The sequence below is a fragment of the Mesoplodon densirostris genome, chromosome 9 (assembly GCF_025265405.1).
Source record: "Mesoplodon densirostris isolate mMesDen1 chromosome 9, mMesDen1 primary haplotype, whole genome shotgun sequence".
Lineage (NCBI taxonomy): Eukaryota > Metazoa > Chordata > Mammalia > Artiodactyla > Ziphiidae > Mesoplodon > Mesoplodon densirostris.
The window spans coordinates 64695481-64720462 of NC_082669.1; the positions used below are offsets into that span (position 1 = coordinate 64695481).

Below are 24982 nucleotides of genomic sequence, written 5' to 3' on the forward strand. Positions count from 1 at the left end.
ACAAATGAAGGAATGTAAAGATTGAGAGAAGTTAGTTTATTCCCAAGGACAGTTCTTTCAGGCTTAAATATCAATAATAAGACCAGGGTTAAACTGGGTAGTCCTTATGTATATTTTTACTACAGGCATCCTCAGCCTCTCCTCCAGAGCAGGTTATAACCATTTCGGGCTAGCTAGACACCTTTAGTAGTCAGGGTCTCTAGACGTATTAAGCTTTAGGTATTTGACAGAAATCACTGACCGAGTGCTTAGAGTGCTAATCGATGTACAAAGATGAACTCATTTAATCTGCTTAACTCTAGGAACTATTACTATCATCATCCTCATCTCACAGATGGAGAGACAGAGACACAGCCAGTTTCAGTAACTTGCCGAAGGTCATCCAGCTAGTAAGAAGCGATGCTAGGATTGAACCCAGGCCCTGGGTCCAGGGGCCATGTTTTCAACTGCTCATGTGCTGCCTCTTGTTAATGTGCTGTGTACAGACAGTGGCCCAGAGGACAGAAGTTGGGGAGGTGGGCATCTCTGTGCTAAGCAGGTAGCCACTGCTCTAGGAACCTTACTCTGAGCTTCAGAGCCAGATTCCTGGTCCACAGCAGGTCTAGTAACTGAAGCTTTTCTGATCATTGAAAGTAAGTTATGGGAAATGTAATGCATATCCCTGGTATTTACTACCTCAGGAACACAGGAGACGTAATGAAGGAGGGAAGGTTGTAATTGTAGAAAAACATCAATTCTAGTAACAGAAATCAGTGGCAGCCAGAGACATTCTCCCCAGGTTTCTGGCCCTGCTGGTGGCCCCTCCACCAGGCTCCATGCCCGGCAGGAACCCCCCAGAGGAGGAAAGGGGCCTGTTATAGGAGTCATCAACCTGTCACCACGGCTAGGGTGAATATGGCTTCTGAGTTGGGGGGAGGGGGTGGAGGCTTAGTCTTTAGCACCACCAGCTGCAGGGAAGGGGGCAGGGGGCTGTGGGATGAGGTTTGGGAGGGGGAGGCTGGAGGTGGAGCAGGCCTTCTCTACCTACAGCCCCCAAACAGACATTTATGGAGTCAGCAAGGCTCTGTGCTAGGCACCACTTTGCATTTAACACTAGCAAGGTGGGACTTATCCTCAAGCAGCCTTAATAGTCCATAAGTGTGTGCACGTGTGGGTTTCTGAGAGAAAGATGGGGTGATTCAGCTACATAAATGATTGCACTGAAGGCTGAGATAAGGACCCAGGGACAGAGCAGTATGAATAGTGCGCTGAGAAGGGCGGGGAGTGGGGGTCCGGTTGGGGCAGGCGGCCAGGTGGCCAGGGTGCTTGTTCTGGGCCTAGAGGGTGTCTCTGACCTGGGGTAGGCAGAGAGGGGGGTTGTTGGGAACAAGCACAGACAGCAGTTTGGCTAACGGTCGGGGAGGGTAAAGGAAGTACTGCCCGGCGCCCACTGTGTTCTAAACGATATGCTTTGCAGGATTATCTCATTTAACTCTCAACACACCCCTATGGGTTGGGCAGGGTAATTATTCCCGTTTTACAGATGAGGAAACTGAGGCAGAGGGTCAGGGACTCGTGCCTGGTCCCGGGGCTGGGTGGCCAAGGCCAGGATCTGTGTGACTGGGGAGCCCCCTCTCTCAGCCACTCTGAGCCAGGTCCATAGGTGGGCTTGTGTAGCTAAGTCCAGGTCAAGGGGAGCCCAGGTGGGAGGTTTTCGTTTGCGGTTCGCATAGGAAAAAGCTATGTTGTTCTTACACTTCTGTATTTCCCTCCTGCCGCCGTCACATCCTACGTTTGATATCCAATAGTGCTGAGAAATTGGGTCTTTTTTTTTTTTTTTTTTTTTTCCGGAGCAGGTCAGACGGCCCTGTCGCTCGGGTAAGGGGACCAGGGAACGGAGGCCGCGAAGGCTTCGGCGGACGGACCGGAGCGGCCGGGAGGACGGCAGGCCCGGCGAGCGACCTCGAGAACGCGAAGCCCGGGGGAGCGCGGGCCGCGGAGCCGGCGGAGACCCCGCGGGCGGAGACCGCGCCGGCCGGACCGAGCGCGGTGATGCCTCCTCCCGCCTGCCTCCGCCGCGTCCCCGGAGCTCGCTCGGGGCTGCGGGCTGGAGAGTCGCCTCCGGGCGCCCGGCTTCTTCCGGCCGCCTCGCCCGGGGCTGCAGCAGGACGGACCGGCGCGGCGGCGAAATCGAAATGGGGCAGTGATCCACCCTCTTCCGGCTGGGGGACAGGAACCGAGGCTCCCGGCTCTGCGGCTTAACCAAGTGCGTGGCGGGGCAAAGTCCTGGAACGTCTTCTAACCTGTGAAGAAAGGTTAATAATGACAACAGTATCAACAGCACTCTACGCGTCTGCTTCTCCTACGTGATAGGATCAAACGCGGTCCTTTACTCCATGAACACATATGAGATGTCCACCTACTATATGACGGACACTATGCTCGGCTCTTTTCATTCCAAACTATTTTTCATTTGTGCCTTTTCGGATAAATCATATTGAAATACTATGTACCAAAAAGTGCGTAAGATCAACAAAATATCCCAAAGTACCTGTGTAACCAGCAAGAGATCAAGAAACAGAACATAGCACCTTACTAGTCCCCAACGGGAGCCACTATTCTGACATCTAACACCAAAAAATAGTTATTTTCATTCGACGAATAAATGATGTGAAAGGGCACTGCACACAGGCAATAAAATGCTATCATTATCAAAGTTAAGTGCTGTTTTGAGCCGGGGTGGCATTTATCTGAGCACCTGCGTCTCCTGGATCTTTCCAAGGGACTGGAAGATTTGGTTTCTCATCCCCAGAAGACCTAGGCACCTCCTGTGATCTCAGGGCTTCTTCCGTGGAATGAGGGGCTCAGCTTCCATTCTGAGGACCCTTCCTTCTGCAACGAATGAGGGTGGCTTGGGTGTATCTCAGAAATAATAGGACAGATTTGGAGCATGGCTGGTTGTTGTATTTATTATTAATAAAACAAATATTATTAATGCATTCATAATACTGACACGTTTGAAGGTGAATGTTGCCAGCCTGAGGCTCATCATGAAACCTCAAAGAGGTTTTACTATTGTACTTTAAACAACAACTGGAGTTTTCTTTAGAAATCTTTAGACAAGAGTGTTTCTGCCTGTGCCAGCAGAATCTTCCTACTAAACAGTTTTCTCAAGTACCACTGGGTGGTAGATGGATCTAAATGTTCTCAGAACAGGGCAGCATCAGGTATGGAGAATATGATGGAGTGAAAACTCCTTACATATGAGTGGGGATTTACAATTGACAAAGCCCTGGACATTTCTCCATCTCTTTCGTGGGGTTAATGTGAATGTTTCCTCGGACTTTGTTTTTGTGATGAAGGAAGGGTATGAAATTTCAAGATTTGTTAATTTTGAAGGTGACTCTGGCTTTAGTTCCTGTGTGAGACAGATTTAGATTTAAGTCCCCACTCTGCCACCTACTTGATTTGTGACCTCGGGTAAGTCTGCTCACAATTCTAAACTTGTTTCCTCAACTCAAAAATGGATATGATATCACCTAGATAAACCCATAAGACGGTTGTGAAGTTTAAGCTTCATGATGCAAATAAAGCAGTTAGCCCAGTGCCTACAATAATGTAGGTGTAATAATAGCTTTAACTATATAATATCAATATTGTTATATAATGTAATTCTCATAGACATGGTAGAAATCATTCTAATTTTACAGGCAATAAAACAGGAAGTATTGAACCACTAACATATGCTACATTATGGATGAACCTTAAAAAATTATGCTAAGTGAAAGAAGACACAAAAGACTAGCTATTGTGTGATACCATCCATCTAAGATATCCAGAAAAGGTAAATTTTTAGAGACCAAAAGCAGATTAGTGGTTGCCTCAAGCTGTAGGTGGGAAGAAAGATTAACTGTAGGTCATGAGGGATCTTGGGGGGGAGGGAGAGGAATGAAAATATTCTAAAACTGATTTATTGTGATGGTTGCACCACTTGGTAAAGTTACTAAAAATCATGGAATCATACATCTGGAATGGGTGGTTTAATAATATATAAAATATATGTCAGCAAAGTTGTTTTAAAAACTCAGAGATTATCACAGAAGAGGAGGTAGAACAGAATCCAGGTTTCTAATTAGATGTTCTTTAGACTGTGGTATAGTCATTTGCCTCCCACTGGGTAGGAGAGAGAAGGCAGACCGCAGGGGAGAAGCTATTGTTAGAATCTCCGTTAAATCAGGGATGGAGCTAAAACTATTAGGAGAATGTGGAGTGGACAGTGTCTTAAGGAGGCGAGAATGGAGGAAAGCATAAGCTTTTTTAGGGGCTGTAAAAAAGTAATAGTTGTGGCTAACTTTTATTAAACTCAGTATTCTAGCAAGCTTTATATTCTAAAGCTATGTTCTTAGTATTCTAAAGAGCTTAGTATTCTGAAAGCTTCATGTACATCACCTTGTTTAAACTGCATAGCAGATTGTAAAACGTGCAGGAAAAATGTCAAGAACTGAGATTGTGAGGACAAACGGAATAATAACTAAATTCATAACTATCAAAATTGCCTCCAAAGAGGTTTTAAAGGTTTGTATGTTTGTTTTTACCTTTAACCAACAGCGTGAGGGTGAGTGTCCTTGTACGCTGTCGTCCGTCTTCAAAGTTCTTTTGCACAAACTGAACCATGTAGAAAATAGGCTTCCGTATTTGAACTGGCCAGAGCTCCACCTCCGTGGAGGGCAGGCCGGAATAGGTGAGGGGCCTGGAAAGGAACACCAGGTCGGGGAGCACTGGGGTGTGTCCAGGAGAGGGGCGGGTCAGAGCAAGGGCCCCCGGGGGTCGGGGTGTCTGCAGGGCTCCTCACAACTCAGAGGGATGGGACCCCGCCGCCTGGAGCCCAAGGCTTTCTCGCAGGTGGAGAATCCATGTTGAAGCCGGCAGGAATGGTCTCGCCCAGCCCACTGTTCCTCCAGGGTCGAATTTCCTCCCGACAAATACGTGGCGTCGGTTTGGAGATTCCCCGGCTACGCGCCCCCCTTTCACCCCGCGCCCTCCAGCCCGCCCACCGCCGACAGTGCCCGCGGCCTCCAACGCCCGAGTCGCCCCACACCTGCCCGTGGCATTGTTGGCAATGAGCCCACCCGTCTCCGCTTTGGCTGGACCCTGGAGGTCCGGTACCCGCAGGCGACGGGTCGGTTCCTGCCTGCTACATCCTCCTTTTTCCACCCCGGGGGTAGAGGTAAACAGGCCAGACTGATCTACACCACTGCAGGTGGGCCGGGGAAACTGAGGCGGGGGTAGGCTGGGGTAGGAGCTCCGACCAGCCAGCCCAGCCTTGGCCAGCACAGCCCTATCCTCCACGTGGGGGACCCTGCATCCACCACCCCTCCCCACCAGGTCCCCAGGTCTCTTCCTTGGGTCAGTGGAATGCACAAGTCCCCAACTGGCCTAGCAGGGCACTTCTGACCTAGAGTCATTGGCCAATACAGAATTTTATAACAATTCAAATTAGTTGCCAACATGTAAAAACACTTGAAAATGAAACATCTGGCAACTCTATTAGCTGGTGCTGAGAATCTGCCATCCCAGTCTTCTCAATTTCCTAATATAACCAAGACATCTCTCTCATTGCTACTACAGGGCTACTCCTGTAGGCATCGGTGTGCGTCCCCTGCTGGGGTCACAGAATGCCGTGGTGGGGACACCCTGAAAAACAAATCCCTTTAGCTTCCTCTGATACTTGATGCTGTGAATTGGTCAAGGTCACCAGTGTGTGACAGAGTTGGGATTGGCACTTTGTTTATTGACAAGGGCCCAGAGGAGTGAAGTGACTTGTCCAAGGTCACCCAGCCAGGCAATGGCAGGGGCAGTACTAGAGTCCATTTCCCTGACCATTGGCCAATTCTCTTGGTTGCCCAGGGGCCTCAGTAAAATGCAGTCATTGGCCAAAGATGTTGCACATGACCCTGACCTGGGCTTTTGGACTTTTGACCTAGCCACTGGTTAGACCAACCACGTTTCCCTTGCTTCCATCTACACCTATAGAATGGAGAAATCCGTAATGGCTGGCATGTGTCCAACTTTCAGCTTTCAGGAACTGGATTCTTGTCTAAGAAATATCACAGGCCTGTGGCAGCTATTCCTCATCCTCATGCACAGTCTGAAAATAGACCTGGTTGGTACCATAGCAATTATACTTGAATGTGCTAATCTGATCCCATTGGAAATCCACCTTCTAGCCATCGGGGGAATTTTCCAAAACCTTCAAACTTGCCACCTACAGGGTGGATGAAGACAGCAAAAGTAAAAGCCATGTCATGTGACCAGACCTGTCACAGTTCTGCATTCTGTCTCCTGTTTTTCACTGGGGAGCCAGGAAGAATTGGCTAGACTAGCAGAGGGCCCACAGTGGTGGAGACTCCCTATTATAAAACCAAAACAGGGAAACACAGTGGGTGAAAAGGGAGTTGTTAGAGATAATAACTGATGTAGAAAAGGAGGAAGACTTCTGAAATGGCTTCTTATTTTACTTTGGAGCTTTTCCCACCCAAGACTAAAGCACATAAAACAGGCCAGAGACCCTCATGTTTCTCCATCAAGGAAATAAAAATCTGAGGCATTTATGTTAGGTTAGCATATGGAATATCTATCTGTAACTGCATGAGCTCTTCAAACAGATCCCCTTACCTCCTTAGCAGAAAGTGAACAGCTTTTTCCAAAAGCTACATTTTTGTGTGTGAGAGAGGCTCAATTTGGATTTGAAATCACGAAGGTTTAACAATACCCACTCTACATGACATTACCACCCATTTTAATAAGGTCCAAGATGTTTAATAGCTCACTTAAGGTCTTACAGCAAATTGAGAACAGAAATAGAAATAGAAGAGTTGGCTGTTTTTCTCAGTTGGTCTCCTGAGAAAGTCTTGTTCATTTTCATTCTGTCTCCAGAGGAACTTCTCATATGCCCACTTCACAATCTTTCTACAGTATCTCACTTAGCTGTTATCACTGTGCAGGTAAAATGATTTTTTTAAGTGGCATGTTGTACATGTAAAAATAATTAGATGACTGCTTGTACTCTAGCAACTTTTTCTTCGGTTCAGCTGCCTGCCTGGAAAAAGGTTTAGTGTAGCCTGAAGTTCTATTAAGATGTTGTATAATTTGTCAGTGGAAAATATCACACACACACACACACACACACACACACATGCGCGCGCACACCCCTTTATCACCACCCACCTTGGGAAATTTACATTTTCTTATAGTTCTCTCTCTCTCTCTCTCCACCTCCCCCCCTCCGTTCTTGTTCTCTCTTTTTATTTTATTATTATTTTTTATAAATTTATTTATTTATTTTTGACTGCATTGGGTCTTCCTTGCTGCGCGCGGGCTTTCTCTAGTTGCGGCGAGCGGAGGATACTCTTCATTGCGGTGCTCGGGCTTCTCATTGCTGTGGCTTCTCTTGTTGCAGAGCATGGGCTCTAGGTGCGTGGGCTTCGGTAGTTGTGGCTCGTGGGCCCTAGAGCGCAGGCTCAGTGGTTGTGGCACATGGGCTTAGTTGCTCCGCGGCACGTGGGATCTTCCCGGACCAGGGCTCGAACCCGTGTCCCCTGCATTGGCAGGAGGATTCTTAACCACTGTGCCACCACGGAAGTCCTCATTCTCTTGTGGGCCTGTGCTCTATGATGTCAGAGACCCAGGCTTCTTCCGCCTCGTTGCTCTGCCATAACTAGGTCCAGGATGTCAGTAGACAAACTCCAGGCAGCAGGACAGAGGAACAGTAAAGACGACAGTGCAAGGGCTTATATACTTCTGTTTTCAGTGAAATGCTGGGAGGTGGAAGGAATACATTACAAAGATTTCTCCTTTCTCCAGAGAGCTGGCTTAAAAGCACAGCCAATTCAGAAAGGGAAACTCCTTGATTCCCCTTCACCAGCTTCCACTTCCAGCTTCTTGCCCCTATGCCCACTGAAAACACAGCCCAACATGGCAGCCTCTTTGCATTTCTTATACTATCCACCTCCCACAGATACCAAAGAAAGTCCCACGCCACCAAAACGTAGTCTCTTCCCTCAAAATAGAAAAGAGACTGACAGGAATCGTTCTCATTTAGCAGTTTACTATATTTGTGGCATTAAACCAGTGACATTACTGTAAGGCACTGGGCGGGATGCTCCTCAGTTGACAATGTGAAGGAAGTGAGAGGTCTTGGAAGTCCACTCATATCCTGCTCTCCCCATTTCCTCAATTCTGCCTCCGTGCCTCCCTCCTGCCCTGCCCCGGCCTTCCCCTCACCCACTCCCATAACACTGGTAAAGTGTTGTCGGGTCGCTAAGGACTGAGCAGGTGATGGCGTAAAATGTCCTTCCTCCCAGAGGGCGTACTCCTTAATAAGCAGAAGAAAACTTCATGGATCCAAAGATTAAAGGCTAAAATGGCAGGCAATAGGGATCTATCTGGGCCAATAACTGCATGAAGACGGCCAGGCAGCTATTGTTCACCCCCATTTTACGGGGAAGCTCCTGAAGGTTAAGAGACTTGTCCAAGCCAACTAGTGGTGGAGTCAGAATTGAACCCCAGGTCTCTTTGGTTCTGAATATAAGTGGTTCCCCACTGGTATATTTGCCCCAGGCATGGAGTGTTTCCTTCACTCATCTTCCTTTCATTCCACAAACTCACAGAAAGCCCTTGGGCTCACAGGGAAGTAACACACCACAGTAGTAATAACTAGCGTTAACTGAGACTTACTACAAGCTAGATACTCTTCTAAGTGCTATATATGTACTAACTCATTTTATCTTCATGTGGCCCCATTTTACAGATGGAGAAAAGAAGTTTAAAGAAGGTAAGTAATTTGCCTAACATTACACTGCTAGTACAGTGAGTGTCAGAACTGGAATTAGAACCCAAACAGTCTAACGTGAGTTTGGGCACTTAACCATTATGCTAAGTGTCCACTACAGTTAAGAAAGCAACAATGGGTCCCTATTATTATTTATGTATCATCTGCCTATGCCTTCGATCTACCATAAAGGGGAAATTCCATTATCACACTAGACATATCTTGATTTTCTTCTCACTACCCAGTTCCCAGTGAATGGAGTTACAGAAAGGACACAGGAACCTGGACGCCATTTATGATGGCACTGCAAAGATGCCAGCCAGATCATTTCTTTACTTCAGTTATACATTTACCATCTCCATATTTGTTTGAACTCCAACAAGTGCATGAATGCACGCTAGTTTTGCTATGTAGCTATTTCTGGGAAATGTTAGCCACCATGTAGGGAGAGGGGCATAAACATATTACTGGTTCCCTGGGCACCATTCCACTTCACATTCACTACTGGTTCTCACTCACAAAGAGTATAATGTTGAGAAAAGAGGATCAGAAACATAGGGTGAAGTAGGGGCACTGAAGTGAGTACCCACTGTAGGCCAGACACTGTGCTAGGCCCTTTCCACTTGGCATCTCATTCAATCTTCAGAACAGCTCTGAGAGGCAGGCCTCACATCATCCCTTAGATCTGACATCCTGCAGCTTCGATTTGCTCAAGGTCACTGAAGTAAGCTCCAGAAGTGGAGTTCAAGCTCTGGCCTCCGACTGCATGCTCTTATCTTGTTACCAACTATCTTTGAAGCACCAGAAATCCTGGTGGAGTGAGTTTGAGAGCACTCCCCCACCATCGATTCTGTTCTCATAGAAGTTGCAGATCATCGTCTATCTTCCCAAAGGTCTCTGGGATCTGTCTTTCTTCCTCCTGGACTCAAAATTCAGGCCTCACTACACTTCAGAACAGCTCATTTTTGTTCCTTTCCTGCTGGATCAGACCTCAAAATCTACATCCATAGGGAAAGTGGATTTACAGCTATTGGAAGTAAAATTTTGTATTTACAAGCCTGGATTTTCCTGTGGCTCTCCCATTTACTATTTGTGTGACCTCAGGCTAGTTGGTTAACTTCTTTATGCCTCAGTTGCCTCATCTGTAAAATGGGGAGACCCATACTTTCCTCTGAGGATTGTTGTGAGGCTTAGATGAGAACACATATCATGTCCTTAGCTTAGAGCCTGAGCACACGGGCTTTTGCTTTTTCCTATTGCCTGTATTGAGAAAAGATGAGGGTTGTGGTGAAAGGCAGATTCTAATAAAAGGAAAATTCATCAATTTTTGGAGGTAGTCTGGCTCTTCAGTTGCCGATGGGCCATATTCAGGATTAAAAGTATGGCCTGAGTGTTGCCACTTGTGAAAGTGCAGACCCCTTCCTCAGGGCCTAAGACCAGGCATCCTGGATCTGGGTGTCTTTGGTCCTTTCCATGCCTATTTTTAAAAGTGACCTTTCTCTCCTCTTCTAATTCTTTCCAAGAACAGTAAGGCTGACTCCAGAATAATTAGGAAAACATTCCAAAGTTGACATATTGCCAATAATGGAAGTTATGAAAGAACTTTTAAGTCCATTATAATAAAAACTTGCATTAACATTATGTTTTGTAAACTTGTAAATTGTCAGTAGTATTTCACAACTGTCTGCCTTTCTTTTGAGCGTCTGTCTGTATTGCCAGGCTTTAAGGATGGACAGGGACTAAGAATAATTCATTCTATAGAGTTCTCTGCAAAATTCATACTCTTGTTTGTGAAATGCCCGAGACTTCGATCCTTATTGCGGCTCTGTGACCTTGGTCAAGTCCTCTGAACTCTCTGAATCTTGGCTTCCTCAACTGGAAACTGGAAAGAACAACTCTCACCTCTTCGACCTCATTAGAGACTTGGGGAGGAGCGAACAAAATGCTGGACAGAGAAATCTTTTGAATCAGCCTAAACTAGTAGAGAGGTGTCAAGGATTAATATGATATACATGAATGTGTGTCTAAAGTGAGAATGAAAGAAAAAAATAAGAAACAAAGCCAAAGAAGTCAAAAGGAATAACAGTGTTCCTTGCTTTGCCATTCATTAGCTAAGTGATTTGGGGGGAGGCATTTAACTTCTCTGGGCTTCAGTTTCCTCATCTGTCAAATGGGGCTTATGTTAATAGCTGCTCTTCCTATTACACAGAATTATTGTATCAAATGGGACAGTGGGTGTAAAAATGTTACCTAAGTAAGAAAAGACCACGAAATGGTTAATTGTCCTTAATATTAGTAGTAGTAATGCCTGGTGAAGTTGCATTATTCACAGGCATCAAACTAGTTTAGTCTTCTTGGGAAATGAAATCAATCCACTGACATCCCAGGGCATGACCTGTTGGCTTCCACAGGCACAGGTTGAATCCAGTGAGTAGGAGACTGGCCGCTAGCATCATAGTGTTGGGATTCAAATCTCACCTCTAACAGGATATGTGACTTTGAGTCAGCATTTTACCCTTCTTTGACTTGATCTCTCCATCTTGCCTCATGGAGTTGTGAGGATTAAATGATATAATACGTGTAAAGCATTTAAAGTAGTACCCAGTACACAAAGTTATTTATGGCTCTCTTTATTCTTGGTGGCACCTTGGCCTCTTGCTGCCTAATTTATAACCTTAGTTGTAAATTTAATTTGTTAAATAACATCCCAGAGTATGTCTGATACTAGATAAATCTGACTGAATGAAAAAGCATTTACGTATATAATTAGATGGTTAGGCCTTTTAGATTCCTACTAAAGCTGCTTGCTTTTTACCAACCACAGCAGATGCCTAAATCACCATCTTGAGATATCTGAAAAGAAAAATACTTGTATATCTCAAGCCTAAGAGGCTGCAGGCAGGAGGTACTGACAAAACCCCTTGAGTCCCTGCCCATAGTCCTTGGGGGGCCCATAGAAAACCCATTTCTATGCCTCACCTTTCCGTGTCCCCAGTTACTCCCACGGCCTTTCTTTCCATTCCATCTGTTCTCTAGCAGGATAGGGGTAGACAGACACGGAAGATCTACTCTTCCCCACACTAGAGCCAACAAACCAATCACATCTCAAGGCCTCTGATTTCTTTTGTGAAGGAAATGTCTGGGTAGGGCAAGTTGTCGACCCTGCTCCAGCTGCTGCAGTTGCAGAGCAGGTTCTAATCTGCCACTGAGTAAGGTATGTCCTTAGGCAGTGGATGAATGAGAAGATGAGTGAGGACCTAAGTTAGATAATGACATCATTAGGTAGTAAGTTAGTGTGCAAAGAGATACCTAGAGGTGCTAAAGCGTAAAGAACATGGGTGAATAAACATGGGTGAAAGAGGCATAAAGCTCTGCACCAGAAATTTGAAATAAATAAACAAACAAAACAAAACAAAACAAAAAACACTTAAAAGAAGCCATTCCAGGCAGAGTGGAAAATCATGGGAACTTAGAAACCAGGGTGATGGAATCCACAGGGCAGCAGTTCTTAAACTAGAACGTGCACCAAAATCACTTGGAGGGCTTGTTAAAGCGCCAGTTGCTGGCCCCCCTCCAGAGTTTCTAATTCAATAAGTCTGGAGTGGGGCCAGAGAATTTACATTTCTAACAAGTTCCCAGGTGATGCAGGGACCACACTTCAAGAAACATTGTCGGAGGGAATCTGAGAATTGCTACGAGAAAAGTTGTTGCTCAGAACTAAGTGAGGCTCAAAGAATTGCTGGAGGACTGTGGAGACAGGGGTGTCCAAGGGGCTCCCCAATGCCTGGGGAGCACCACAACAAACAGGGTCGATCCGTGTGTTGGGGGCATGATTTGATCATACTGGCTGATCAGGGGAATCGATAAGGCACCCTCGCCTATGCGACCCTCCTTTAGGCAAGCCTCGACTGGTTGGGGGGGCGGTGTCAGAGGAGGGGGGAGGGTAGCGTCCCAGAGCTGTTTTGCTCCCTCCAGCCCCTCATGGGTAATTACCCTTTCCTAGAAGCCAAGGCTAAGGGACCGCGACCTGCCATCCATCCCTCCTGGGGTCCAGCTCAGATGGCGGGTGCGCAAGGGCGAGGTGAGACTCCCTACCGAGCGAAGGTGGGCTTCCCGGATAGGGGATTTGGGCTGCCGCCCGCTGCAGAATCGCGGGATCAGAGCCAGCGAAGATGCTAAGACAAGCCGCGACTTCCTCCTCTGGCGGTCGGCAGTGGGGGGCGCACCAAGACAGCAGTTCGGGAGCTGCGCTTTGTCACTGTGGCGGCAAGGGGCGGGAGCGGAGGGCGCAGAAAAGGGCCGCGGGGACAGGACGGGGCGGTTGACCGGCTCTCAGGCCGGACAGGGACGTTCAGGGGGCTCCCGGCCGCACCTCGCACGGCCCTGTGGGGGAAAGGAAGGGACTGAGGTTCCAGGTCCGGGCCCAGACTGTGCGCGCACTCCAGTGCTGGGCCGCTGACACCATGTCCTCTGCGCCGACATTCCTCCTGCTTTCCCTCCACTACAACAATCCCCTGATAGCTGGTACCCCACCTACGAAACTCACAACTGCAGGCTCGTGCGCACCCTCACTGGCTCGCCGAAAGGCTTCTGAACCAGGAACTCACAGTCCCTCCACGTCGCGGCGCCCTACGGCCCTCCCTGTTCTTAGCCGCCCTTCCCGCTGTGACCCGCTCCTCTGAGACTTACGGTAAACAGCTGAAGCTGACTCCCGCTCACTGCTCACCCTCTGCTGGGGCCGCAGCAGCATCCACCCAACCAACCCGAGAAAGGTGGCCTCTGTCCAGGTCTTTCAGTCAAGGCACCGCAGTGGTCTATCTGCGGTCTCAGAGAACGTAGTCCTCGGTCCTGGAGGCGCAGCATTAACCTCACAAAGAGAATCTGGCTTTTGGAGGCTGGACTGCTTGGGTTAAAATCCCAGCTCAGCCACTTCCCAGCTGTGTGACCCTGGGCAAGTCCATCAACCTCTCTGAGAGTCAGTTTTCCCTCTGCATAACCGGAGGAACTGTACCCCATCGGGACTCCGTGAAGCTCAATAGGAGGAAGGGGCTAGTCCGGGTCAGGAGGGGCTCTATAAAAATCAGTCCCCAGAACTCCTCACACAAAGGTTTTTCCATTTCGTAGAGAGAGGCTTAGCCGGCCCAACTGGTTGGACTTCCTCGCGTGGGGGCGGTTCCCCTACCCCTCACCCGGGAGACCAACTCCTCCGTTCGCAGTCCGGCGCCACCGCGTCTCCTGACCCAGCGAGGCCGAGTGGGGAGAGAGGAGGGGGCTGCGGCCTCCTCCTTGGCCCGGGAGCCGGGAGAGACAGACACGCGGTCAGTGAGCACACAGAAACAGAGACTCACACAGAGACCCGCACCGGGAGGGAGCGTTTAGGGCATTTAAGGCTAGTTAAATCTTAGAAGAGAGATCCTACTGGGTAACGACTCCACCAAGTAGGGGTCCCGGATCTCCCCCCCCCCCAACCCCGCGCTGGACCACCCAGACCGGCGCCTCAGTAGGCGGGTTCCCTCTACCAGCACCAGGGTGAGAGTGGGGGCGGCGCCCCACTGGAGGGGGGAGGGGAGCTGTCAGGCTCTTTTGGCCTTTGGGCAGTCCAGAAAGCTTGGAAAGGGTTTGTGCCCGGTCAAAATCTATTAAAAATGAAACCGAAGGACTACTACCGCCACCCCCCACCACACGCAGGAGGGAAAGCAACCCATGGCGTGTGGGACTCCATAATAACCGCCAGTTCCTTGCACTCTGGATGGCCCTTATCCCAAGGGAAGGTCAGCCCAAACTAAGTCCTGCCTTTTACAGCAGACTCACCAGCGCCGCCATTCTCTCCACCCAGATGCACCTCCAGGGTCTGGTTTTAAGTGGAGGCATGTGCAGAACTTTGAGGATGTGTGGGGAGGCCTAGCCAGTCCCTCAGGTTTTATCCCTTGGGCCAATCAATCCTGGAAGACAGGTGGAGAGAGGTAGCTGCCATCTAAGGGAAAACATCTGGTAAAGCCATACCCCCTATCAAAGGGATCAGGCAATTGTGTCTGAAGTTTGGTGGCTCTATAGGGGCTGTAGAGGGTAGGGGAATCTTGGAAACTGAAGGCTAACTTCAATGTCTCTGTGCACTTTTCTGGAGAGAGATTTGCCAGATATGTGAATGGCCATGACTCCCAAGATGTTAAAACTGGACTGATGAGTTTTGCCCCTTTCCAGATAGGTGCTCAGGGCCTCAGTGGATTGTAATGGTCAAAGACGGACCAGACTTTGTGTCTTAGGGTCTCCAGAACCAGCTGCTGCAGTGACATTCCTATTTTGGAATTCAGGCCTTGAGGACTCTTCCCACCTGCTTGAGTAGATCAGTTAGTCTCTCTTACCTCACATCCCTAAGGGTGACTCCAGCCACTCTGCAAATCATGCATAATCCCCACCCAGCCTCTGATCCCTTTCTTAAAAGAGGGTTAGGCCTGGAGGACTTCTCTGGGACAAGTTTCCAAATGGCTTTGGGCCAATTTATTCTTTACTCTCCTTCATGCCCAAAGTGAGTGGCTAGAGGTTAGTTGCCTACACCTCTCCCCCCACCTCCCCCCCGCCCCGTGCCAACAACACACACTTCTCCTAGCCCCTGTGAATTTCTCTGGGAGTACGGAGGAGAAAAGGCCTTGGCAAAAAAAAAAAAAAAACACAAGTGGAGATTTTGGAAGGAAAGGTTCAGAATGCGATGCCTGGCACTTTCTAATGGCTCCAGTTTTGAGTGTGGACCTGAAGTTAAGAGGGATGGGAGTTGAGTCGTTTATACGTGAGCCTCCTCTCTGTGCTTCAGAAAATAGGGATGATTCATAGTATCTTCCTTAGGGCCTGTTGTGACAATGAAAAGAGCTAATACAGATGAAATGCTTAGAACAGTGACTGCCCTTTATCATGTGGGGCTTCCAGATTTCCACATGGGGTTCTTCTTTGCCCTCCTGGGAAATCATGGAGGAGCAGGGTGAGGACAGCCCAGGTATGTGGGTCTTGAGCCTTCCGATTCTGGGGGCGGGTGGACACCCTCTCTGTGAGGCCCTTGGACCCAGCTTGATCCCAGAAAAGCCTGGGGGGTTGTGGAGGATGCCTTATGGAGAGTTAAGGCACTGTTGGGTGTTTGGGCATATCTGCTTGCCAGGGAGGGACAGGGACTTGGAAGGAGCATTAGTGCAGGGTCCAACATTCAGCGAGGCCCTGGCCATGAGTCAAGACCACCGGTCACCCTATCTGTGTGGGAGAAAATGCACTGCTGCTTGTTGAGCTCTTTTAAAGGAAGTGCTATGTAGATTAAAGGAGAAATGAGCATCAATGCACTTTGTAATGAAAGCAAATTTCAGGACACTAATGGTGAAAAAACCCCACACCATCTCTGCTAAGATAGGGGAGGGGGATGTCTGGGTCTTTGGATGCTTGCGTGTTGGGGAATTACTTGACCAGAACTTGGGCCCTTCCAGCTGGTGGCTTGAGGAAGGAGCAAGCCTTGAGCCTGGGGAGGTCCTCAGGACTCCAGTCCTGCCCTTGGTCCTCCAGCTCCCGGATGGGCAGGTGGTAGGTGTAAGGATGTGGGCTGTCCAGTCCATAGTCCCAAGCTCAGGGTTCGGATGTCCCCGGGCTCAGGCCTACAGGAGCCTAGGGTTGACAAGTGTAGAAGCAAGAGTGACTGCAGGACTGGCTGGCTGCGAGTACCTGAGGAGCAGGAGTGGTGGGGTGGTGAAAGCCACCAGTTTCCTGTCCCTGGTGCCTTCACTCCAGGAGGTACAGAGAGAAGGGGGTGCTTGTTTGGAGTTCCAGAAGCCGCAGGTTCTGCCTGCCCCAAGGAGAAACTTCTGTGGAGCCCACTGCAGGCCCACTGCCACCAACTCCCTCTGCACGGTGGGCGAGGGGCGGTGGGGGGGAAGTGGTCAGGGATGATCCGCACTGTCCCCCCATCCCGGAAAAACCCTGCCTCTGGGCATCTGAGATCCAGTGGACCTTGTTCCAAGTGGGGCACACCCTGCGGTACCTCTGGGCTCTGGGTTCCCAGATGGGCATCGGCAGCTGCCAGGGATGAGACGGGGACCAACCGCCAGAAGTCCCCTCACCTCCCACTATTACAGCAGCGGCGACCCAGCCGCGCGGGAACTTCGACGGCCACAGCCCGCGCTCCACAGCTTGGAAGATGACCGAGGGCCCCAAATCAATGCCCCGGCAGCCCGGCGACGCTTATTGTTTAAAGGGAAGCTCCCTTTGTTCTTACGTTTTACTAAAGTGAGAAGCGAAAACAACTTTTTCCTGATCAAAATTTGGCTGGCACTGAAGCAGCCAAATCAGCTCCCGAACCCTATTCCCCTGTCCCAGGTCTCCTCGCCCCTTCCTTTCGGCGGGGACTCGTGCTTGCTGCCGGGAGGCCCCGCAGCTGGCTAGAGAGGGTACTCAGGGCCTCAGACTATGGCCCCGAGAGGGTCCGCAGGCCACTGAGGCGTTCCCTACCCCCTGCCGCCGCTCTCCGGAGCCGGGGTTTTCTCGGGAAGCGAAGAGGCTCCAGCGGATCAGCGTGTCTTGTGCCCAGGCCCGGCTTCCGATTCCATTTAACACAGCCCGCGCATCTTATCTCCGCGTCGCCTCCCCGGGGTTCCCACCCACCCCCTGCCCAGCCCAGACGGGCGGAAGCGGAGCCGCGAGCTTTTGAAGTCCGGAGAATTTCAATCCCTGAGGAGCCGGCTGGACCTAAAACCGCCGCCCCAGCGGGGGAGGGGACAGCAGGCCCGCGGAGGGGAGGGGGTTGTCCTCCCCGCCGAGGGAGGTGAGAAGCCGTGGGGGCCCGGGCCGGACCCCAGTTAGGCTGCTATCACCCCCTCTCTGCTTTTATGAGGTTGCCCAGACCTCGGCGACGCGGGCTTCATCCCCTCTGCGAATTTACCTTTTTTCTCCTGCCGCGTAGGGAATAACCTTCATGACACAGTGATAACCACGCTATTAAAACGCCTCCCCCTAAACCAAAAAAAAAAAAAACAACCAAACAGAAACAAACACCCCCCCCCAATAAAACACACACAAAACCCCAACCAGAAACGGTGCTCATATCGAGTCCCTCCTGTTTTCTTCTTTCTCTTGTTAAAAATTCGACCTCTTCATCTGATGTTGATGAAAGATGCTTTTGGAAGAAGTGACATTTGGTTAAAAAAAATTTTTTTTTTCCTCTTGCGCCCCGGGGCACCTTAGGTCCCTAAAGACAGGGAAAATTGAGGCGTTTTGAAAGGGCGGAGGCAGGAATCGGGAGAGGGATGGGGCATCCCTGAAGCTTCAGCTCCGAAGCCCGGAGGAGGCAGCCCCCCTACCGGAGAGGCTGAACCCGGGCTCGAGCCTCCTTCCTCCTGGGACGCAAGGGGGAAGCCCCGCTCGGATGGGCCGGACCCAGGAAGCAGACGCAAGTGCCACCTCTTGATCTTTCAATCCTGCTCCGCTTTCATCTCGCAGGGAAAACCCAGAGGAAAAGAGGATCAAACGCAAAGCAGTCCCATTGAATGCAAAGTGGGGGCGGGGCGGGGCGGGGAGCCGGGAGTCGCTCTGAGGAACTGGCCTCTTGGAGGTGAGCACAGCGGGGCCGGCTGTAAGTTGGTGGAGGGCTGCGGGGGATGAAGCGGGGAGGGAAGGGGCGCCCCAAGCCCAGTGCTGGAAGGGCCCTGCCGAGGGTGGAGGACAGTGGCAGATCTAACACAAACGCTGGTGGCTCGACTTTGACAGGAAGGAAAGAGCAAGCCAAGTGCTCCCTCAGCCTCCGGCTACCAGCTGGAAAGCACAGGGCACCACAGAATCCTAGGACAACTCTGCACCAGGGCAAAAGCCTCTGGGATCTGATCCCAGTTGCTCCTCTCACCTGTAAAATATTCTCCAGGATTTTGGGGCTAGCAGTGCTCAGCACCTGGTGGCTTTGGGAGTTCCAGGGAGTGGAGACGTTTGTGCAAACGTTACCGTCCAGATCCTTCTGCACACCCCACCCTTAGGGGAGGTTAATGAGCATCTTCTCATGGAATGGGGGAGAAGTCAAAGGCAGGACTTGAGAAGGGACTTTGTGTTTCCTTGCTTCCTCCACCACCTCTAGAAGCCCACAGATAGGAAGACTGAGGCAGGGAGAAGAGAGAGGAGTAGAGAAAAAGAAAAAGGAGGAGGAGGAGAGAAAAGTAAGAGAAGACTAAAAAAAAGAGAAAAAGAAAAAACTTAGTGACAGAGGGACTTTTCTTTAGAATTTCAGAAGTTGGGGCTTTGTCTTGGAACACATAGAAGGAGGTGGTGCAAGACAGACTTTTGCGGCTGTCATTAGCGCTAGAAGCTCTGAGGAGGCGACAGAGAAAGGAGAGTTGTAGGGTTGCAGAGCCAAGAAGGGGCCTGCCTCCCAGCCTCAGCCAAGTGGGGAGAGACCCAGCCCACCTACCTGGCCCGGACACACTTGCTCAAAGCTGGCAAGGGGTCAGTTTCCTAATGGGTTCCACCTTCCCTGGAAGAAGACCTGAGAGGGAGCCTGTGGCTGTTCCCAAATACATTCAGCACTGCTCACGCCCCCCAGTCCTGCCATGGGGGTCCCCTTTCTGTTCGCAACGATTGATGAGAACCCCAGTCACTTGTGCTTTCATGGCATTTTCAATGACTTCTCTCTCTTTTCTCCCAACGCCACCCACTTTTGGAGCAGGGGACCAAAGCCCCGGGGCAGGGCGTGAGGGAGAACCCTGCGAGTCAACCCTCTGTGAACCCCAATGCTGCGTGCTGGTCGTTCTCGGACCCCTGCCCCAAATCTCTGGGTGAGAATAACACCTTCTCCCAGCTAGGAGCCTCTGCCGCTGCCGCTGCCGCTGCCACTGCGGGGGCCGCATTTGCCGGCGCTTCTGAACTCCCAAAACCTGTTTCGGGGGAATTCGTTGACTCTGAACAAATACCTTAAAATACAGGCAAGAGAAGAAAAAAGGCTACCCTTAGAACCTCTCCCCACCCTACATACCTGAAGTGCAGGCGAGGCCCAAGCAAATGGGAAAGCGATTTCTTCCATGAATAGCCTTCTGGAGGTCAAGCTGGGCTGTGGAAAGCTTAAGGCCACCTAGATGGGGGGGGGGTTAAAAAAAAAGCGAACATTTGGAGTCAACAGCCAAGGCCGTCTTTAAAGAAAAATATTAAGACATTTATCTCTTGCCCCTTGGGAAAGAAAAATGGCAAAGTTCTCTTTTGGTTCCCAGGAGGAAGGAGACAGCTGGGGGTAGGGGCTGGAAGGGAAGAGGAGGGAGGAAAGAGACCCCAGGCTCAAGCTCTCCAGACAACTTGCGGGGGAGGGAATATGCTTTTCAGTAGCTGGTAAAAAAGACGTTGGAGCCCGGGCAAGGTTAGCTCACCAGGGACAGGCAGTTGTAATAATGACGAGAGAAGGGAGGCTTGTGAATCGGCCTTCACACTTCTAAAATGCAGTTAAGGATTCTCTCATCGGTGTTAGAACAAGGCACCAAGTTAAGAAAACAAAAGCCCGAACAACAATAAGAAAAAAATATATATCAAAAGCGTATTCAATTACCGAGTCCCGCAGCCTCTGCGGAACTCACCGCGTTAAGCTCTCTTTTCTTTCTGCGGAATTCCATTTGCATCCCCTCTGCCTGGGTGTCTCCCTCTCTCAGTGTGTGTGTCTCTCTGTTTTCACACTCTCCTCCCCATTCGAGCGAGGCCCACACCTGGCGCATCACTGCCGAGCCATTAGCTGCGGGTCTCCTTTCATCTTCGCTGTAGCAGACGTTTCTATTTATCCACTTGCGCTCGCCGAGTGGCGTCACCAGCGGTACTGTAATGACGATTGCAGCAGGAGGATGACAGCTTAGAAAGAAGAGGGCAATGGGGCTTCCTCCCAGAGGCGGTGCGGCACAGAGGAGCGCTCGCATCACAAGGTGACCCCCAGCTCCCCACCGCCACCACCGCTGTCACCGTCGACACCGCGTTCCGGCCGCTCCGCGCTCGCCCAGTCGCCTGGCCTCTTTCTCCCCCCCGCAGCCAAGATCTGTCGGACCGCTGGGGACCCAGGGAGCAGGGGGGCTAGGAGCTCACTTGGGGCTTTCCCCTTCCCCCCTCTGAGAGCCCGGGATGGAGAGCCGAAAGGACATGGTTATGTTTCTGGATGGGGGTCAGCTTGGCACTCTGGTTGGCAAGAGGGTCTCCAGTTTGTCCGAAGCCGTGGGCAGCCCGCTGCCCGAGCCGCCCGAGAAGATGGTGCCCCGTGGTTGCCTGAGTCCGCGGGCCGGTCCTCCGGCCGCCCGGGAGCGCGGCGGGGGAGGCCTGGAAGAGGAGCCTGTCGACGGACTAGCAGGCAGCGCTGCGCGGCCGGGCGCCGAGTCGCGGGCAGCCGGGGCCGCAGTGCTCGGCCCTGGACCTCCGGCTGCCTCCGCCGACAGCCTCTCAGGCCAGGGGCAACCCAGCAGCTCGGACACCGAGTCGGATTTCTATGAAGAAATCGAGGTGAGCTGCACCCCGGACTGCGCCACCGGGAACGCCGAGTACCAGCACAGCAAAGGTAGCCACCGCGCCCCTTCTCTCCCCCGGCCTCCCAACGCGCCCACCTTCCACTTCAGCTCTGGAGGAGAGGAAGACACTCCTTTCCCCCAGGGCGGGGTGGCTGGGGGGACCCACCTGAGCAACTCTCCCCCGCTATCTGCGCCCTGGCGGGGGGTCTCCTTCTGTGCTCTGGCATTGGCGGGACTGAGGGTGACAGCTGTGCTTTGGGGGAAGGAGGGAGACGCAAGCCCTGGGCTTGAGGGGGATTCAAAGTGTACCCCAACCCCCCAGAGCTTTGAGGTACTGCTTCAACGGCGCGGGGAAGACACCTTCTCCCGGCGTGGGCGAGATCAAACGCGGGTCCGGGCAGTTTGTGGCTGGCGGGGTGTAAGGAGCATCCAGGCGCGGAAGCCGGGAGTCCATAAAGGACCGTAAAATCGCGGCCAACTCGGGCGCCCGGGTGCTGCGGCCCTTCGACCAGTTTGCACGTCGGTCAGAGGTCCAAATTACCTTGTCACTTCCCGGGCTCGGTGGCGCCAGGTCGGAAATGGTCCCAATGATCTAATTGCCTGGTCTCCGGTTGCATTTGAAAAGGCAGAGCTCTGGCCCTCCCCCCTTCCCCTTTCCTTCCTAGTCCCACTTCTCCACCCAAAGGAAAAGGAGCTGCAGGGGGCAGGAGCCCCCCCTTCCTTGGGTTACACTCATGGGGGGGGCTGGCACATTGCTGTAACTGGAGAACCCCTCCCTGGCCAGGGGCTAGCGGGGAGGGGGGGTGAATGAGCAGGAAGGGAGTCTCCCTGAGAGGGCTGGAAAGCTAGTTGAAAGAGCCCACCAGCAGACACTCCTCCACAAAGCCGTGCGGGTGGGTGAGAAGAGCCTGGTATGGAAGAAAAACCACCCCCTGGCCTTGGCAGCCAACACCTTGTTGAGTACCCACATCCACCCATTACCATCTTGTCCACTCAACCCAGACTAAGCATAGCATACCCTTAGAATAATCCATACTCCATTCATACATAGTGAGGTAATAGGATACTCATACACACACTCCTGTGCCATTCCCACAACACATGCAGCCTAGTGCACATTCCCACACCTGCACCGCAGCCTGGCACAGAAAGCAAGGAAACTCAGTCCCTGCCCAACTTCCTGCAACACTCCAGCACAAAGGTGCATCTCAACTCACTTGCTTGTCACATATGCATATCCTTGCCCACACCTGTCAATGGTGGCCAGAAAGTTCAGAGCGGCTGCATCTCCCCTGTGCCCCAAGGCAGGTAGCCAGGGTGGCTGGGGCTTTTGTTCCCAGCAGGCCTTACAGAGAGGCCTCCCAAACAGCAGCCCAGCCAGGCCTAATGGCTGCTATGTGCTCCTCTGAATGGTGAGCCTCTTTCCTCCATTCCTGGGTTCTCAACGTCCCTGCTGCCCCAGCAGAGGCAGAATCTGAGGCTACTGAGAGAGGGAATGTCCCTTTCCACCACCCCCTCCATACACACCCTTGGCCTACAGCCCCACATGAGCAGTGTCTGTGTGTCTGTTGTGTGTGCTGTGTTTGCGTATACTCTGGGCTCCCTGCACAGGGCCTGGCTCCGAGGCACTGGCCAGCAGTCCCAATGGCAGCGGCGAGGCTCCCAAAAGCAATGGCAGCGGTGGCTCCCAGGGCACCTTGGCCTGCAGTGCTAGTGACCAGATGCGACGGTACCGTACTGCCTTCACCCGGGAGCAGATTGCACGGCTGGAGAAGGAATTCTACAGGGAGAACTATGTATCCAGGCCTCGGAGATGTGAGCTGGCGGCTGCTCTAAACCTGCCGGAAACCACAATCAAGGTAAGAGCTCCAGGGACCAGGGAGACGGGGTGCACCCAGTCAGGAGGAAATAAATACCAACTTCCCACTTCCTAAATCGTTAGCTAGGAATTGGGGCCTGGAGTCTCCCTGCCCACATGGCAGCTAGGCCGGGGGTGTCTAGGCCTGGTGCAGGTGCCAGGTGCCAGCAGATTTGCCCACCTGACGGGCCCTAGGTGAGCACGGCTGCCATGCACTTGACTGTCCCTTTCCTAGCCAAATAAACAGCGGGGATGAAGTGCCTGTGCAGGTGACAAGGAAGTGCCCCATGGGAGAGCAGCAGGAAAGGGACATGTTTCTGGGGAATCTCTGCCCGCCCCCTCAGACCGGTGGAGTCCTCGGTGCCCCCACTACTTTCCCATCCACACCGGGTTCCGGCGTCCTGGCGGCGTGGGCAGAGGGGAGGAGGGACAGAGACTGGAGTGGCTCCCTGCGCCTCTCCGGGAGGGATTCCAGCTCCGGGGGTGGGGTGGGATCTGCATCTGCCCCCGCCCAGAGGGGCTCCGCCTCCGCTCTTTCCTGTGCTGCCGGCGCCTTCGCCCGCAGTGGGGCGGGACTTCTGGGCTCTGCGCACCGGGCCCGCGCGGCCGCCGAACCCGCTCCTCTCCTCCCCGCCAGGTGTGGTTCCAGAACCGGCGCATGAAGGACAAGCGGCAGCGGCTGGCCATGACTTGGCCGCACCCGGCCGACCCAGCCTTCTACACGTACATGATGAGCCACGCGGCGGCCGCGGGCGGCCTGCCCTACCCCTTCCCGTCGCACCTGCCCCTGCCCTACTACTCGCCCGTGGGCTTGGGCGCTGCGTCCGCCGCGTCCGCCGCCGCCTCGCCCTTCAGCGGGCCGCTGCGCCCGCTCGACACCTTCCGCGTGCTTTCGCAGCCCTACCCGCGGCCCGAACTGCTGTGCGCCTTCCGTCACCCGCCGCTCTACCCGGGCCCGGCGCACGGACTGGGCACCGCGGCCGGCAGTCCCTGTTCCTGCCTCGCCTGCCACGGCGGCCCGGCCAACGGGCTGGCGCCCCGCGCCGCCGCCGCTGCCTCGGACTTCACCTGTGCCTCCACCTCCCGCTCGGACTCCTTCCTCACCTTCGCGCCCTCCGTGCTCAGCAAGGCCTCCTCTGTGGCGCTGGACCAGAGGGAGGAGGTGCCCCTCACGAGATAAGGGGCCGCCCGCCGGCAGCCGGCTCCAGGACGCCCGTGGGCAACCCCCGGGGACTCAAGACAGCGCCCCTCCCCGCCCCCGGGGTACCGAGGGGAAAGAAGAGGGCCGCAGAGGACCAGCGGGATTTGGCCTCGAGCATCGGGACGCCCGGGAAGCGGCTGTGGCTGGCGCTTTTGGGGAGCAAGAGTCGGGGTGGGGAGGCCGTGGCTGAGAGACCTTCCTCTGGGGTGGCGCCTCTTTGTCGTTCTTCACCGGCCGCACTCCCCCTGACCCGGGCTGAGGCCGTGGCTCCAAAGCTAAACAAACTTAGCTGCAACAGCAACCGATATGCAGCCCCTAAGCTCCCCAGCCCCCCACTCCCAACCCCCTTCTCACTCGGAACCCCTCCCCCCTGCCAAGGCCAAGCCCACGCAATGGAAAGGGAAATTGCTGTCTCTCGGAACAAAATGCTGTGTATGCAGAGCAGGTAGAGATTAATCTTTGCCAGCTTTTCCAAGGCATGGCAAGGGGCTTGTGGATGGCAATGCACCAGCCATCTAGGAGAAGGAGGGAGAGGACTTACTATGGCGGAGAATCCTGGCCCTCCCAAGGAAGCTGGGGGCTCTCTGACCCTCCTGGAGCCTCAGTTTCACAATTTCTCTGATTCTAGCATCTACCAC

The 24982-nt window shown here is 52.4% G+C and overlaps 1 protein-coding gene across 1 annotated transcript; it reads left to right on the forward strand.

Annotated features, from left to right (window-relative positions):
* Positions 1 to 20908: 20908 nt before the first annotated feature.
* Positions 20909 to 24323, forward strand: EVX1 (even-skipped homeobox 1). Its single transcript, XM_060108812.1, has 3 exons — positions 20909 to 21335; positions 22897 to 23144; positions 23781 to 24323. The coding sequence occupies exons 1-3, from the start codon at positions 20909 to 20911 to the stop codon at positions 24321 to 24323; spliced, it is 1218 nt and encodes a 405-aa protein (XP_059964795.1).
* The last annotated feature ends 659 nt before the right edge of the window (positions 24324 to 24982 follow it).